Source organism: Thalassophryne amazonica, chromosome 5, assembly GCF_902500255.1.
Source record: "Thalassophryne amazonica chromosome 5, fThaAma1.1, whole genome shotgun sequence".
NCBI classification, from domain to species: Eukaryota; Metazoa; Chordata; class Actinopteri; order Batrachoidiformes; family Batrachoididae; genus Thalassophryne; species Thalassophryne amazonica.
Window position 1 is genome coordinate 26,578,809 of NC_047107.1, and position 18,038 is coordinate 26,596,846.

The 18,038-nt window shown below is 39.9% G+C and overlaps 1 protein-coding gene across 1 annotated transcript in view; it reads right to left on the reverse strand.

The window, feature by feature from the left end:
- Nucleotides 1–17,092, reverse strand: part of LOC117510210 (dedicator of cytokinesis protein 5-like) — a 117,351-nt gene extending 100,259 nt beyond the window's left edge. The window contains exon 1 of the mRNA XM_034169829.1: nt 16,933–17,092. Within this exon, the coding sequence (XP_034025720.1) occupies nt 16,933–16,975 (43 nt within the window). The 5' untranslated portion in view covers nt 16,976–17,092. The remainder of the gene's footprint in view (nt 1–16,932) is intronic.
- Between the last annotated feature and the right edge of the window lie 946 nt (nt 17,093–18,038).

Below are 18,038 nucleotides of genomic sequence, written 5' to 3' on the forward strand. Positions count from 1 at the left end.
ATAAAGAATGCAAAAATATCACACACACACACACACACGAAAGTAATTTGTTACAGGGTTCTCGCCAGTGCAGTTGAGTGTAGGGGGCCCCTACGCTGTGATTTTGACCATTTATGCTGTGAAATACTCTCACCTGCAGCACTCACTACGCGGCTATACCACACAAAGTTCCCCCCTATGCTGTGAAAAAATTCTGGTGAGAACCCCGTGTTAAAAGTAATTAAATGCCCTTTGTAATGTTACTGTCTCAATAGTCAAGACGGAGGATTTTTGCATGATGCACTGCACATTTTCATGGTAATTTCACTTTTGATACATCTGAACACTGGCGTGGAGATGGACGTATGCCAGCTTTTTGTGCGTAACCACACTTTGTACATGAGGCCGCAGGGCTTTATAGGCTTCTGGGGCTGTTAAGGGTGTAACGATACATGTATTTGTATTGAACCATTTCGGTACGGGACGATCGGTTCGGTACAGGGCTGTTCACGGGTGAGTTCGCGTTGGGTGTGTTACATTCAGTGTTGCCAACTTTCTCGCTAAATCTGGCGACTTTCCAAACCCTCTTGATGACTTATTTTCAGAAAAGCGACTAGCGACAAATCTAGTCGACAAATCTATCTACTTTTCCTGGTGTTACAGGAGACTTTTCTGATGTTTGGCGACTGAAAGTGAAAGTCTCTGTTGTTACCGAGCAGCAGCGGGTGACCCGCCGACCCTCCTCTACTGTCTGCAGCAGCCCATAAAGCACTGAGCGGAGGGATATCTACAATCCTCCTCACTCAGACTCGCTACGTCTACTGACCTCGTTTGCTGCGCTGTGATTAAATAGTCCCCAGACTTTGAGAAGCCCTGGCCTTGAGAAGTTATTTTATTTTAATAAGTGATGGCCAATTTTAATGGCAAAATAAATAAACAAACCAAGATTCAAGTTTATTTGTGGTTCTAAATATTTTTAAGTATATTGTAAATATTTTATTTATACTTTTTGCCTCTCCCACAATGTTTTTGTTTTCAAAACATTATTTAAAAAGATATATTAACAAACATTAAACGAACAGCTAATAGAAAGAGATAGAAAATAAAATAAGTTGTACCAAAATGGATTCTTTAACATTAATTCTCTTTAAAAAAAAATCCTTAGAGTGTGACAGTTTGGGACAAGTTAATTTTTCTGGCAAAAAATATGAAGGTTGAATAAAACTGAACAGGGCTTCATGCTGGAACCGTTGTGTTGCTCTTTACTTGTGGAAACGTTTTGTTAAAAGCTGTTTACTAGAATTTTTTTTTTTATAATATTGCATGCAGTTGTTTTTTTTTTTTTTTTTTTGAGAACATTTTATTTAACTTATTACCAGGCAGCACTTTGCAATTATTATATTTTCCTGTTTGTATAATGTTACAATAAATTGGTTTAAACAACAAGCAAATTTAGGTTTTGCATTTTGTTCCCATACTGTACCGAAAATAAACCGAACCGTGACCTCAAAACCAAGGTATGTACCAAACCACGACTTTTGTGTATCGTTACACCCCTAGTGGCTGTGTATTGTTTAATGTTTGTCTGTTGCAACGCCATTCACATCTTCTTGGGCAGTGACACAGAAGTATTTTTATTCAAGAAAACAAATCAAACCTATGATACAGTCTACCACGTGCCATCTGGAAAACTGTAGTTTTTTTTTAAAGGAAAATCCTTCTGTTTCATTCCACTATGAAGCTGTGTAACTGGTGACGCAACAAAAAATGTTGCACAATGCACAGTCACATTCAGAGAAGCCTATAATTCCATCAGAATACTAGTCTCCAACTTGCACAGACAGTTTTTGGGAAATGCCTGCTCCAGGCAGATTTACTTTACAGTACCATATTCATTCATTCATTCATTCATTCATTTTCCGAACCTTCTTATTCCAGTTAAGGGTCACGGTTGTGCAGGAGCCTGTCTGTGACTGGCACAGAGGCAAGAAAACACCCTAGACAGGCTACCAGTCTACTGCAGGACCAACACCTATAGACAATCAAAGGCATTCACACCTATGCTCAATTTAGACTCACCAGTTCACTTAACCAACATGTCTTTGGAGCTGGAGTACCCGGACGGAACCCACACAAGCACGGGAAGTACATGCAAACTCAACACAGAAAGGACCCCAGATTCAAAACCAGGACCTTATTGCTGTAAGGGAACAGGGCTAACCACTAATCCACTGTGCTGCCCCAGTACATACATAGGGATGGGTACTGATAACATTTTATCGATATCGGTGTCATTATCGATTCTTTAGCAATTCTGTGTACTAAAAGTAGGCTTTACAGGTTTTCTATGTCAACAACATTTTATTGAGTCTGAAAGTAAAGATCTATCTCCCAGATGTAAAAAGAAGTATGAAGGCCGCGCACATGGGTGCCTTACGTTCTTGGCAGGGACTTGAAGCCAATTTCTCTTGTCATCCCCAGAAAAATTGGAAAACATAACTCAACACCACTGTCGCTTGTGTGCTTACTCTTGGGGTTGGTAAGGTGTTGGGGCAACTTTGTTGTGATTTGGCACTATATAAATGAAATGAATTGAAAGTAAATAATATAAAATTGGTCAATGGATCCTTCATCTCTGGACATAAAAAAAATCTGTACATGGTCACTGGATCTGAGATCTCTGGGACAGGTTCATCCAGGAATTGCCAAGACCTTATTCAGGACATTGTTTTGGTGATTATGGGTGACCACAGGCATTGTAATAAATATTCCAGAGAAAGGCAAGAGAATAGGCCTGAAAGAATTTTCTGTTGGAAATATTTTAGACATAGGATGAGCAGGTTAGGTGAATTGGAAATTTTATCATTGTACAGGTCTCCCTTGTAAAAGAGATCTTGATCTCAGTGGGACAAACCTGGTTAAATAAATATTAAATTAAAGTGGGAGGGGGAAAGTGTTGGCTTTTTAAATAATTGAAATACACTGGACTCGAGAAAATTTAGTACTGCTATAATGGAGTGATGCAGTAAGTGGCAGCAATGTAACAATAAGGATTCCGGCTGCCATTAAATGCCACAGAAGAAGACAGGATATGTTTTGTTTATATCACAGGAACGCATTTTGAGGTCGGAGCGCATTTCTGCATTCACAAAATGCCTCAAGAAACCACAAAAATGCATAAAAGTACTTAATTTACTCATATTTGTTGTCAGTGTGGGTAAATCTTTGGGCTCGTTCCCAATTATTGTGCACCTAATCTTGTTTTCTCAGCGGAGCATGCACAAGACAAAAAAAAACATGTTTTCGTCATTGTGAGTGGTCGGAGCTATTGCCGACCACCAGCTAACTCCGGCGCAATGTGAATTAAAGAATAACCGATAAGGGAATCGTTTAGCAAAAAGTCTATTGATATTGGTGGATAAAACAATTTCTTAGCGATTCCTAACATGAACCGGTTGTAGATACCCATTCCTATACGTACAATTTGTGTTTATTAATGAGAGATGTAAATGAAGTCCAAGACACATTCAGTAACTTGGAAATATGTAATTCTTATTTATAGCTTGTCTAATTCTTTATGGGCTTCTGAAAAAGGATGGAACTGTGTATAAAAGCAGTTGGCTAATGTGACATATTTTTGTTAAAGCCTTGAATCAGTGTTGACAGTCTAAACTCCAAACACATCTTAACTGTTTTATTGAAATACCATTGTGGTGGCATGTACAGAGACAAAATTACAACAAAAAAGAAAAGAAAGAGGAAAAAAGAGTATGGCAAAGCATGACATAGATTGCTTTCAACTCTGTTGTTGGACCAGCATCACATTTACAAATGCACAACTAGCTGCACATCTTTCATGAGGGAGAAAATTTTAAAAAAAGAAGTCTTTAAACTGAATGAAAAGTTTGACTCCTCTCTGATATGTTTGAAGATTTTAATTATTCACTGTCATATTGAACCACTGGCTTGTATGAAAACCAATCTTTCTACTCCATGTCCAATAACTGTTGTAATGACACATGGCAGCCCTCAATAGAAACAGCGGTGAACGACGAACTGATCCAAAAGCTGCAAGTCTTTGTGATTGAATAACTATGTGAACTATTCCTCAGAGGAAAAAGCCTCAACAAGAATTAAAATACACTAACTGCCCATAGAGATCCACAGGCTCTAGATTAGTTAGTGTTTATAAAATAGGCATCTGACATTTCTCATGTGTGGTAATACATTGTGCAAAGTTTCCATAATGAGTTGGAATGGCGTGTGAGTCCAGAATGTTCTTAGAATCTTAGACCGCAACAGTTTTTAGAAGAACACAAGCCTTTTATTTCCTGTTAATTATGTAATTTTTTATGTTAATTTACTCTTAATGTATTTATAAATTGTTTAGGTTCTTCTTCTCATATACATACTATAACTATTATCAGCATTGTTATTATTATTTTATTACTTCTGTGTTATCACTTGATTTTTAAATGGACCACAATGGAAACAAGAGTTTCCACTTTCTTGTGTCATCTATGTGTTTTTACGTATTTACAATTATATTATGTATTTACATTGAACTTACTAAATAAATTCATACACACGTACACTTTTAAAATACAGATGATTTACTGCCCCCTGTTGGAATGGCATGCGAGTCCAGAATGTAATTATCAGCATCCATTGTTCAGGGTTGTCAGCTAATATCTGTAGTTTCTCCTAAAATATTAGTCCTATCGTGTTCCGTTTTGGCAGCATTCATCCTTGACCCAAAACACATAAGCATACAAAATGGCAAATGTCAGCTCTCCCCAATTTGTCCATAATCGAAGTTATACGCACGCATGCACAGCTTTTTGTCTTTTCTGCATTCTGCCGCAAGCAGGTGCTTTTATTTTTACACACCCACAAACAGAGACAGTGGCAGAAGACATCAAATGCACTACACTTGTCACTCATGGTAACAGCAACATGACACTTAACTAAATTGACTAAACCAATTAAAATAGAAAAACACAATAAATCAATAGCACTAACAACACTGTTAAACTAACATGAACCACAATGACATTTAAAATGCCAAAGCACCGAACCCCCATGGTGCACTGCAGCACAACGTCACTGTTCAAGGTTGTTAGCTAATTTCTGTAAAAAATTTTAGTCCTATCAACTTTCTGTTTTCACAGCACTCATTTTAGACCCAAAATACATAACCATACCAAACGACAAATGTCAGTTATCCAGTTTCTCCGTGACTGAAGCCATACACATGCAAACATAGGTCACTTGGCAGCAATAATATAGATGAACCAAAAGTGAGCTCAAGCCTTGCCTGAATGGCTGACTTGGGAGCCATTTGCAAAGGATACAAATAATCCATAAATGCAGACAATCAAAGAGACAAGTGTATAAATCTTGTGACTGGCCATATGTCTAAACAATTCCAAAAGCTCGAGTGGTACAGGTAGCCATTAAGCTGTGTGTTGGTGCTGTAACTCAGTGGGGTAAGTGGCTTCAAACTGAAGGCTCACAAGATCAAATCCTTGTTAGTGTCCTGTTTGTGTGCTGGGCTAACACTTAAATCTCCTGTACTTCTGTTTGATTTTTGTTTCCCTGATCACTTTGGATAAAAATATGTGTCAAATGTATAAATATAAATGCAAGTAATGGTCAGGCTTAAAGCTGTACGCCCTCTGGGATTTTTAAGATACAAGTCACAAAAGAAATTTCTTAGGCACCACTACAATTATATGCATTAGTATTTAAATAAGGGTATTTCAAAATATGAATTATTTCAATTTAATTACTTAAATATTTAATATATATTAATATTTAAATAAGGACAAAATTTCTGTCAGGAAATAATTTCAAATTTCTCCTCCTTAATTACTTAAATATTTAATATATATTAATATTTAAATAAGGACAAAATTTCTGTCTGGAAATAATTTCAAATTTCTCCTCCTGAAGGGGAGAATTTGAAGTGGTCAGATGCCATGTCCTAAATTCGCTACCAATGTAACAATGTAATAGATGACATGGGGCTTCCCATGATCTGCATGAGGGATACTGGGAAGAACACAGAGTGTCAATCAGAGTAAGGAAAGGAAGAGTGATGTCAACTGGCTGCTCGCTCGAAGTAAATAAACCAAGGTGACAGAAAACACTTCATTTCTGTATACATCTAATATGTTTCTCATATATTTTAGAAATGTTAGTGAGAAATAAACAATTATAAATCTTAAAGTGGATATGACACCTAAAAAATTAGGTAAAACTGATATAAATATCAAAATATACATACAGTATAGTAAGTTGAAAGTGGTTTTAATTATTATCACTGAGAAATAAAGTTTGTACAGTTTCTCAAAAGTGTGTTTCTTGGAAAGCGCGCTGGTAGCGTTCCATCAGCGGTCACGTGATGCCGTGATGTCACAGCGTGTAGAGTCCCATCTTTGTCTGTTCGATTGACAACAGGAACAGATGGACCTCAGCATGGACAGTGACGAGATCAAGAACTTTTCTGACTCCTCTTCAAGTGTGGATTATTTCTGACTCGGATCCTGAAGATGTCGCAGCCTTGATTAGACCCTACAGATTGGAGCCGTATCTTTCGGATGAACATTCAAACCAGGAGCATTCTGGCAGCGAAAATAATACCGACGTGCTTATGGCGGAGCTGAAGCAGAGGCAAGAGACGTGCCAATTCCAATGGATTTTGAAAGGCTGCAGAATATGGAATGGTAAGGGAGGCTTTGATTTTTGTTGATGCTGTTTATAACACTATAATTATAGCATTTTCGATTTGAGCGTCTGTTTACTGTCTTTGTTACTGTTCCAGAGCCGTGATAGTGTAGCTACTACTTGTGGACCACCGTCATTACCTTCGGGTTTTTGCCGTTTTCGAGTGCCTGGCATTGCATTCATCCATGTTTACTTACGTTATTTTCATGTAAGAATAGGAAATAAACGGCGAAAGTTTTGAAAAAGATCGCCGAAAACAACACTGAACATGCCGCCACCGTGTTTACACGCCGCCGCCGTGTTTACATGCCGCCATCGTTTTTACATGCCGCCGCCGTGTTTACTACGTAAGTTCCTTGACCATTTCAAGATTATTGTGAACATATTATTTGGGGTTGACATTTTATGTGTTCCTGTGAGCGGACATGGAGACGGTAGAGGAAAGTGTCTGCTATCAGGAACAAATGCGTGTGCGAGCGGAGCGAGCGGCAGCCGGACATTTCGTGCATCACACAACGCAGCTTTCGATCAATCTGCCTGGACTTGAAAAGGCTAAAGCCTTTCGCCCTTGTGTTTGTGCAATATGCTGCGACACACTGGTCAGGCATATCGACAAGCAAGTCCCTGAGAGCTGTGTTTAATCAAAGTTTCTGCCGCTAAAAAAAGTGTAAACAACAGCCGCCAGGCGCGCAAGCCGATACGGTCTACACATAGTGACGTATTTTAGGCTTGGTGCTCAGCGGGAAGCTGGTCACGGGGCATGCACATTTTTCAGTGGCGGGACGTTCAAATGTTATATTTAACGGGAGAATCGTGTCCATTTTCCCAAAATGCTTAGGTTGACCGAATTATATACCCTTTTTTACATCTAATAAGACTATGTTGTCTTTAAGTGTCATATCCACTTTAAAATACTGTTGTTGAAACCAGATAACACGTCTGACGTGATTTACAAGACATCTTACGGGTGTCAGCACGCACGTCCCGGAAACAAGCATCAAACAAGTAGGTCAGGTCACAGGTAAGCTCAAAACCTCATGCATGTGCACACACTTCCTTCTGTAGTTCATCTGCACAATGGCAAAGAAGGAAAAGAAAATATTCACCATGGAATTCCCTCCAGGTAAATATGTTCTCTTCATTAAAAAGAGCTGGAATTTTGCTACGCGTTACCAAAATAAACCAACATTATAATGCTTGGATTTTGGCAGAAACTAAATTCTGTCTGTTTTGTATGTTTATCCTCAAATTAGGACTTGTTTAACAAAATAGTTTGTTGTATTTGACCCACTGCGTATGTGTAACCGGAACCGATACGTCCACGTCTCAGTTAGGAAGTTCAAAGTGAGGCTCAGACATAAACTGCGATATGACATCTCCTAACCGGGCAAAATACTGACGAAGTGCCCGGATGTAAATGCATTTTCAGCGTGGATATGCGAGTGAACACACACGGAAAAAAGCTTGCAAATTACATCTTAAAATACTGTTCTGACCTGGATATGGAGCCAGTAAAATTAATTTACATTATATTATGTACATTAGGTAAGGAAAGTGTTAAACTTACTCTGGCACCCACACATTCCAAAATATTAGTGTTGGAAGTTACACGGATCTGATCTGTTTCAGTTGCGATAAATCAGCAGCTCAACAGCTGAGACTTCCTGCAGCTGCTGCTGTGTTCAGCACGGCACAACTCATGAATCCATTACAATACATTTTGCGCACACACACACACACACACACACACATTATATTTTTACACCATTATCCTTTATTGACCGAGTTTCATTCATGACGTTAGTGGTGTGGGTGCACATCTCTGTCTGAGGATGTGACTGTAAGTGGCACAGTGCGGGTCATTATAATGTGCGAGCAGCGGCTCTGTTATTTAAGGCGCAAAATAAATTTAAAAAAATCGTCAGCCTTGTCGAACAATTTTAATCTCTAAAGACGAGTATTTTAACTAGACATCAGTCTAGCAGGGGAAAATATCAACTCGATATAAGTGAAGAGTTAATGCAGGGGTGGTGGCCAAGTGGTTAATGTGCTTGGTTTCAGTTCAAAAGGTTCCGGGTTCAAATCCCACCCCTGCCACATTTCTCCATGTAATGTGGAGTTGCGTCAGGAAGGGCATCCGGTGTAAAACTTGTGCCAATTCAACATGCAGATCCACCTTGAATTTGCTGTGGCGATCCCGAGTGAAAACAAGGGAGCAGCCGAAGGGACTTACTTACTTACTATAAGTGAAGAGTTAATGGTCCGTGTCGTCCGATGACACAGGCATGGCAGGCAACATACACCTGTTAACCGACCAAATGTCACAGACAAAGTGACAAGAATAACTGTATAATAAATGTTATTGTGCTGTTTTGCACCTGTCTTAACGTAACCCTGAGAATTTAATTTTGTTTTAGCACTCTGGGGTCAGTCTGAACTGGGAGCGAAGAGCTGGATGTACTTGTTATTATTACACTGATAGCACGACTTTGTTTTCGTAGCCACTAACGACTGGGAGTGAAGCATGCTGGGATCATTCTGAACTGGGAGTGAAGAACTGCTTTTATTATATCTTTGAAATAACTTTCAGATGCCTGTTGATTAAAGAAATTATGTGCGCCAGGGAGGTTGAGTTGGCCACTCACCCTCCCTTCGCGGACACACTAGAAAAGAGGGAGTAGAACCATGCTTCAACAGAGTCTGCTGCGGGTTAACGTACGAACGCCCAGCCGGTTGACAGGCGCACTCTGCTGAAGGTGTTGGCTCTCCACCTTAAAGGCGTCACGGTAAGAGAAAAATGCGCTGCAACCACTTGTGTTTGATGTAACTGCTTTTGTGGGGAATAAATATACGCCTTTTTATTCTAGCAAAATGCAGTCTGTGTGATCATTTCTGTGTGCCGATCTGACCGAACCTTGTGTTTCAAAACAATAACCAAAACCACTTACTTATGGAATGAAATGTTGTCTTCCTTCTTCCTCCATTTGTGGCATTGCCAACAAGTGCTGCCCACCGAGTTGCCCGGATCCAAAATAGCAATCACACCTACTTGCCGGGACATGGTTCAGTGTGACTGCAGACTATAGTACTTATATTAACCTCTGTGGACATCAATCAATCAATCAATCAATTTTTTTTATATAGCGCCAAATCACAACAAACAGTTGCCCCAAGGCGCTTTATATTGTAAGGCAAGGCCATACAATAATTATGTAAAACCCCAACGGTCAAAACGACCCCCTGTGAGCAAGCACTTGGCTACAGTGGGAAGGAAAAACTCCCTTTTAACAGGAAGAAACCTCCAGCAGAACCAGGCTCAGGGAGGGGCAGTCTTCTGCTGGGACTGGTTGGGGCTGAGGGAGAGAACCAAGAAAAAGACATGCTGTGGAGGGAAGCAGAGATCGATCACTAATGATTAAATGCAGAGTGGTGCATACAGAGCAAAAAGAGAAAGAAACAGTGCATCATGGGAACCCCCCAGCAGTCTATGTCTATAGCAGCATAACTAAGGGATGGTTCAGGGTCACCTGATCCAGCCCTAACTATAAGCTTTAGCAAAAAGGAAAGTTTTAAGCCTAATCTTAAAAGTAGAGAGGGTGTCTGTCTCCCTGATCTGAATTGGGAGCTGGTTCCACAGGAGAGGAGCCTGAAAGCTGAAGGCTCTGCCTCCCATTCTACTCTTACAAACCCTAGGAACTACAAGTAAGCCTGCAGTCTGAGAGCGAAGTGCTCTATTGGGGTGATATGGTACTACGAGGTCCCTAAGATAAGATGGGACCTGATTATTCAAAACCTTATAAGTAAGAAGAAGAATTTTAAATTCTATTCTAGAATTAACAGGAAGCCAATGAAGAGAGGCCAATATGGGTGAGATATGCTCTCTCCTTCTAGTCCCCGTCAGTACTCTAGCTGCAGCATTTTGAATTAACTGAAGGCTTTTTAGGGAACTTTTAGGACAACCTGATAATAATGAATTACAATAGTCCAGCCTAGAGGAAATAAATGCATGAATTAGTTTTTCAGCATCACTCTGAGACAAGACCTTTCTGATTTTAGAGATATTGCGTAAATGCAAAAAAGCAGTCCTACATATTTGTTTAATATGCGCTTTGAATGACATATCCTGATCAAAAATGACTCCAAGATTTCTCACAGTATTACTAGAGGTCAGGGTAATGCCATCCAGAGTAAGGATCTGGTTAGACACCATGTTTCTAAGATTTGTGGGGCCAAGTACAATAACTTCAGTTTTATCTGAGTTTAAAAGCAGGAAATTAGAGGTCATCCATGTCTTTATGTCTGTAAGACAATCCTGCAGTTTAGCTAATTGGTGTGTGTCCTCTGGCTTCATGGATAGATAAAGCTGGGTATCATCTGCGTAACAATGAAAATTTAAGCAATACCGTCTAATAATACTGCCTAAGGGAAGCATGTATAAAGTGAATAAAACTGGTCCTAGCACAGAACCTTGAGGAACTCCATAATTAACTTTAGTCTGTGAAGAAGATTCCCCATTTACATGAACAAATTGTAATCTATTAGACAAATATGATTCAAACCACCGCAGCGCAGTGCCTTTAATACCTATGGCATGCTCTAATCTCTGTAATAAAATTTTATGGTCAACAGTATCAAAAGCAGCACTGAGGTCTAACAGAACAAGCACAGAGATGAGTCCACTGTCCGAGGCCATAAGAAGATCATTTGTAACCTTCACTAATGCTGTTTCTGTACTATGATGAATTCTAAATCATCACTCATACAATCCACTAATCAAAGGACAAGGATCTATTTAAGTGTTATATAAACACACACCAAATGTTCACTCACAATGAGTGAGGACCATGAGTCCCTGACAAACCTGTATCGTTCTACTGCTATTCAAATCCTCCAGAGCCATCATGTCATGTAAACTCACCTTCTTCACAAGGTGACATGGAACATTCAGGTACATTTCATGAAGTTCTTGCAACATGACAGATCCTCCTTGTCCAACCTGACCATGAGTCATTTTGTGATGTCCACACTCTAAACATTCAAAAATGGTCAAACCCAAGCTGAGTTTTGTTTGCGCTGTTGTTTTGACGGCTTATTTAAATGGTGTATACTAAAAGCTACTACAACCCCTGGCAAAAATTATGGAATCACCGGCCTCGGAGGATGTTCATTCAGTTGTTTAATTTTGTAGAAAAAAAGCAGATCACAGACATGACACAAAACTAAAGTCATTTCAAATGGCAACTTTCTGGCTTTAAGAAACACTATAATAAATCAGGAAAAAAAATTGTTGCAGTCAGTAACGGTTACTTTTTTAGACCAAGCAGAGGGAAAAAAATATGGACTCACTCAATTCTGAGGAAAAAATTATGGAATCATGAAAAACAAAAGAACGCTCCAACACATCACTAGTATTTTGTTGCACCACCTCTGGCTTTTATAACAGCTCGCAGTCTCTGAGGCATGGACTTAATGAGTGACAAACAGTACTCTTCATCAATCTGGCTCCAACTTTCTCTGATTACCGTTGCCAGATCAGCTTTGCAGGTTGGAGCCTTGTCATGGACCACTTTCTTCAACTTCTACCAAAGATTTTCAATTGGATTAAGATACGGACTATTTGCAGGCCATGACATTGACCCTATGTGTCTTTTTGCAAGGAATGTTTTCACAGTTTTTGCTCTATAAAATGATTTCATCATCCCCAAACATCCTTTCAATTGATGGGATAAGAAAAGTGTCCAAAACATCAACGTAAACTTGTGCATTTATTGATGACGTAATGACAGCCATCTCCCCAGTGCCTTTACCTGACATGCAGCCCCATATCATCAATGACTGTGGAAAGTTACATGTTCTCTTCAGGCAGTCATCTTTATAAATCTCATTGGAATGGCACCAAACAAAAGTTCCAGCATCATCACCTTGCCCAATGCAGATTCGAGATTCATCACTGAATATGACTTTCATCCAGTCATCCACAGTCCACGATTGCTTTTCCTTAGCCCATTGTAACCTTTTTTTTCTGTTTAGGTGTTAATGATGGCTTTTGTTTAGCTTTTCTGTATGTAAATCCCATTTCCTTTAGGCGGTTTCTTACAGTTCGGTCACAGACGTTACCCAAATACAGGCAGCAAAGACTTGAGAAATACTGCCAAAAACCATAGTGTTAAATAATCAAAAAGGTGAAGGAACAATCCAAACATGTAATAAGCAGCATGGGAAAATACCAAACAGTCCAAACCAAAAATACAAGGAGGTGATCAAACTGGGAGTACCCAAGGAACAATCAAACCACAGGAGATCAAACAACAGAAGACACAAAAATACACACACAAAGAGACTGCAGGAAACAGACAAGGAAACAGCATCAAACACCCAGCAAACAGTGAGAAGGGCGAGGCTTAAATAAACCAACTAATGAATCACAGGTGCACTGATCAGGGCAAACAAGAACATTTGATAATAAAATGAAACACAAGTGGGCAGCAAACAGAGATATCTGCAGGAACTGAAAAACTTACCATGATACATAACCAAAGAAATGCACCTCAAGTAATTAACAAGTCAAAACCACAAAGATAACAAAAGAAAACAAAATACAACAGAGGCAGTAACAGAACCTAGTGGAATTCAAAAAGTGTAATGCCGCGTTCACACCGGGCACGATCAGACGCTACAAATTCGCGGGGTTCGCGTGGCAACGTACGCGCCACCATCGTCTGGTGTGTCGCTCTGCTTTTGCTGCGAAAATTCGCCGCGGTGCATCGTCAAATAGGAGGAGTTTCCATTCCGCCCCACAGCAACTGCAGGGCTGCTGCTCACTCCAAAAACTCCGTCATAATTGTGTTTAGAAACCAGTCACCATTTGCTTTATTATACATCTGTGTAGTTAATAAGTAAAATAATCTTCACAGACGATTTGCTCGTGCGCGCACGTAAAAAAAAGAAAAAGAAACTCCGCTCCCGCTGCTACGGAGCTGCTGCTCACTCCAAAAACTGTCATAATTGTGAAATAAAGGACAAAATAGACATAAGTCCTGCTCACAGGCTGCTACCAGATACAGGACACGTTCACATCTTCAGTCAAACTCCAGACATCTCCACGTCACTACATATTCAGTCCCTGATTGGCCATCGCGGCGCGACGAGACGAAAAGTTCAGATTTTTCAACTTGGGAAGGAGGGCAATGTAACGTGATGTGACGCAATATCGCGCCACAAACGCGCCAATTGCTCAAAATTGCTTCACTCGCATCGCTTCATTTGCGTCCATCACATCGCGCTGCGTGGCTTGGTGCCAAAACGCGTCGTTCCATAGGGATTACATGGCAACCTGTCGCTGCTGTCGCTCACGTCGCGCCCGGTGTGAATGCAGCATAAGAGTGTAAGAGGGAAAACACCAAACAGGAACCCTAAGAATAAGATAACCAGATGATCAAACCAAAACTATGGCATTAACAGAAACCGCTGTCTCCGACCAAACGGTTCTCCCTAAAAATTGGTTTGCCTTTTACATCTGAGAATGCATCTTCAGCCGCGGTTCACTGATTAAAACCTAGTTTCTGCTTAAAACTACACTCCAGTCATCATCTATCTCAGCGACAGATATCTGAACCTTTTGTACAACAATCATTTCCACATAAATTCAGCATTATTTCATCATAAAAGGAGGCAGAAACTATCAGAGCGCCGCAGCTAAACGAGCTGCTAGCTGATGCGTACTGCGCATCGGTCATTTCAAAGCGTCACGGAATTTCATGGAGTTTCTGCTTAAAACTGACTTTAGAATGATTTAAGAGGTTTAACCTTCATCATCTGATGGTTAATAATTCCATTAATCCATTTTATTGCTTTGGGTGAAAGACTCCGTCTCAGACGTGCTGCTGTGGTCCAAAATGGCGCATACGCAGATGCAAAAGGTGGACTGATTTTTAGGGGCAGACCATTCGGTCTGCAACACTGGCACAGTGGAAAACAACAGGAAGGAACAGAAATACAATAAACGTGGGGCAGAAATAAACGACACAAAGAACAATGGAGAAACAACAGATCACGAGGGGCAGGACCCTTGGCAACGCAGAACTGTCAGAATGCCATGCGCAGCTATCAGGCATAACCAAGACAACTGCACGCGGCTGGGGAACAGGAGGACGACAACGGGGGAATGCTCACACCCCAAGAAAGACAAGACACACTCGCGCATTCATGCGTCATGGAAGGGAGACACCCACTCACACCTCCAAGACAAGGACACAGACTCAGACAGCTGAACGACAGGTGACAGGGCACACATGCTCACAGACCAGAGGACAGGACAAGTGACCAAGAACTCACATAAAAGACACAGGGACAACTCAAAAAACTTGGCCACAGATCAAACCCCAACACTGGCTCGCAGAATACCACACAAACACAGTTGCAAATGATGATGCATTCTTAAAATGACTGTAAAACACAATCATTCATACTTTAACTCACATTTTTCTTAAAATAGATTTTGAGGTCCTGTGACTTATACTATGGTGCCACTTATATATCAAAAGGCAAAGGCTATTCACCCAACCATTGGGAAGATAAGTCATACATTGAACATTACACAGCCAACCGTTGGGCAGATAAATATGTCTTACCTTATTCGCCCAACCGTGATCGTGTATTTGACACATTTTGTGCATCTAAACTACATTTTTTATACCACTTTTTTAAGGCTCTATTGCGGCATGAAAAGTGGTATATGTTTGACACATTTAACGGCGCCGTCTTTAATTACTGCGAAAAAACACCACAATGGATGAAAGCAGATGAACTGCATTTTAAACAGAAGCCTGTTAACGACGAAGAAACAGTTTTTATGAACAAAATGCTGCTTGTTGCCTGTAAGATTGTGTTACTTTGACACAGTTCCCCGGGTGTGATGAGCCAACAGAACCACTTTAGATCACAGCCCCTCCACAGACTCCGAACCCTCTCGCAGCCGACGAGAAAATATCCGTCTTTTTCCTCCTGCATTGAAACCGGAAGTGAACTTACAAGCACGCTCATTGGTCGGTTGTGGCTGATTATATATGCTGACGTATTTACTTTAAGACCGTGGATATGGACCCGTATCTACAGAGACTGTTCTAAAGGTACGGAGGGTGTCTTACCGACCAATCAGAATGCGCAAATATGTCCGTACCCGTACCATATGCGGCTAAAGGTCCGGCAAGGCTTCAAAACTCCTCTGTACACTGTCCGTATCTTCAGTGAACACTGTTCTAAAGATACGGAGGGTGTCTTACCGACCAGTCAGAATGCGCAAATATGTCAGTCCCCATACCATATGCGGCTAAAGGTCTGGCAAGGCTTCAAAACTCATCCGTACATTGTCCATATCTTCAGTGAACCTCAGTCCATACCTTTAGCAGTCCCGCAGAAGATATGGATGTACGTACCCATAGCCACTTTGTTACTTTAATGAACCAACGGTTGGGCGTATAGCTACTCCGATAATCTTATATGTAAATAGAACCCAACTCACCAAATCAATTCACATAACTGATCACACATTTCTTTATTTATGAATATTTCTCAGGGTTTCATATTTTTTAATGGTTTTATGATCCATTAAAGGTGCCTAAAACATTTGCACATATATACAGAGAGAGAGAGAGAAAGTATGTCTTGATCATTTTTATATTTCTATTTTCATCTTTGAACAACTTGTAACTTTATTTGTGCATGAAGTGCTTTTGTGTACTGCTGTACATTTTTAGCACAGACTTCCTATTAAATCATGTTAAATTTCGTGTCAGGTTGTACGGTGCACCCCCACTTGGAATTCCTGGCTACGCCCCTCTTTCCATAAGCACTATAACACCTTAGACAGATTAATATTTGTCCAGCAGTCTTCTATTCCTCCTAGATTTGACCCTCTGTTGTAACGGAAGCTGAGCGTATTCAAAAAGTCTTTTAATATTAAAAAAAAGTGGCGCGATCAAACTTAATTAAATGTGGACAGCGCTGAAAAGCATTCTTTTCCCCACATTCCTTCGAGTATTTGCTTCGAGCTTTTAATCACATCGGGATTAGAAAGTGTTTGCTGTAGCTGCTAAAACTCCACAGGCTTCACGCAGTATCAATAATAACGCAGCGTGTCGAAACTTGTCTCGTTTTTCCCTGAAGTTTGTTTCGTTGCTGGGAGCTCGTTTCAGTTTTCCAAAGCGAAAAAAGTCAAGAACTTACCGACTCCATACTTCTCCTTTTTAGTAGGAACCCAGCGGGTCATTGTGAGGAATCGTAAATGTTGGGTGAATAAATAAATGAGTATATACAGTTGGTAAAGGCGAACGGGCGGCGCTGTCCTACTGCTCCCACAGAACTACAGTTCCGCCATCATGACTTGAACCAGGGAGGAGAGAAGGAGAAAGACGTCAACTGGAAACTCCTCAAACTCCCCCTCACAACATACACACAGCATTCCCAAAAACTCCCTTTTTCCCCACTATATCCTTAATAGCTGAAAATCGTGTAAATGTCCTTTTTTCTCTCTTTGCAGATTATATATTTTTTGATTTGATTTATTTTACGCAATAAAAGTAACGTACAATTAATTTAACTAAAAATCTAACTAGTGTTGACATAGTCTTACAAGTGACTAGAAATCACTATCGTAAAATACTAATTAACACATAAAAGAAGCACAATGGCTTAAATATATAAGACGAAATTAAACAGGTTAATAAAATGACCAAATACATGAAAATTCAGTAAGATATATCTTCTATTATACATTCCAAATCTAAGGTGGAACTCTACTAAAAAAGAAAAAAAGATTGTATGCTAACATGTATGCTAACAATCAGAACGATATAAACATATTAATAATACAAGTAAATGTTTTGATTAGCTTATGAAAACTCTTTGACCAATTTTTCAAATACAATTATAATTTGATTGACTGTCCAATGGACACTATAAAATTGTTCCACTCCTTAGTATCAGTGAACACTACTCACATATATTAAAGGAGAAGGCACAAATTTTAGGTTATGTTATATAATTGCAAGTGAATGGGCATAATTGTGTACATATTTGTTTGTTTTGACACTTATGAGTATTCTTAAGTTGTTTGACAGTTTTTCTCAATCCTCAAAATAATCCAAATCAGTCAAGACTGAAAATTAGCCCATAACTAGAAGGGCACTCGGTAGAGCGCATACCTCCGCCACGCCATATATCAATATTGAAGGATGTGGATTCACAAAAGGGCAAAACTAATACATTATGCTATATTCCAGAGTTTAATCCGGATCATCGCCAAATTTTAATCGATTGATCCTGGACATATT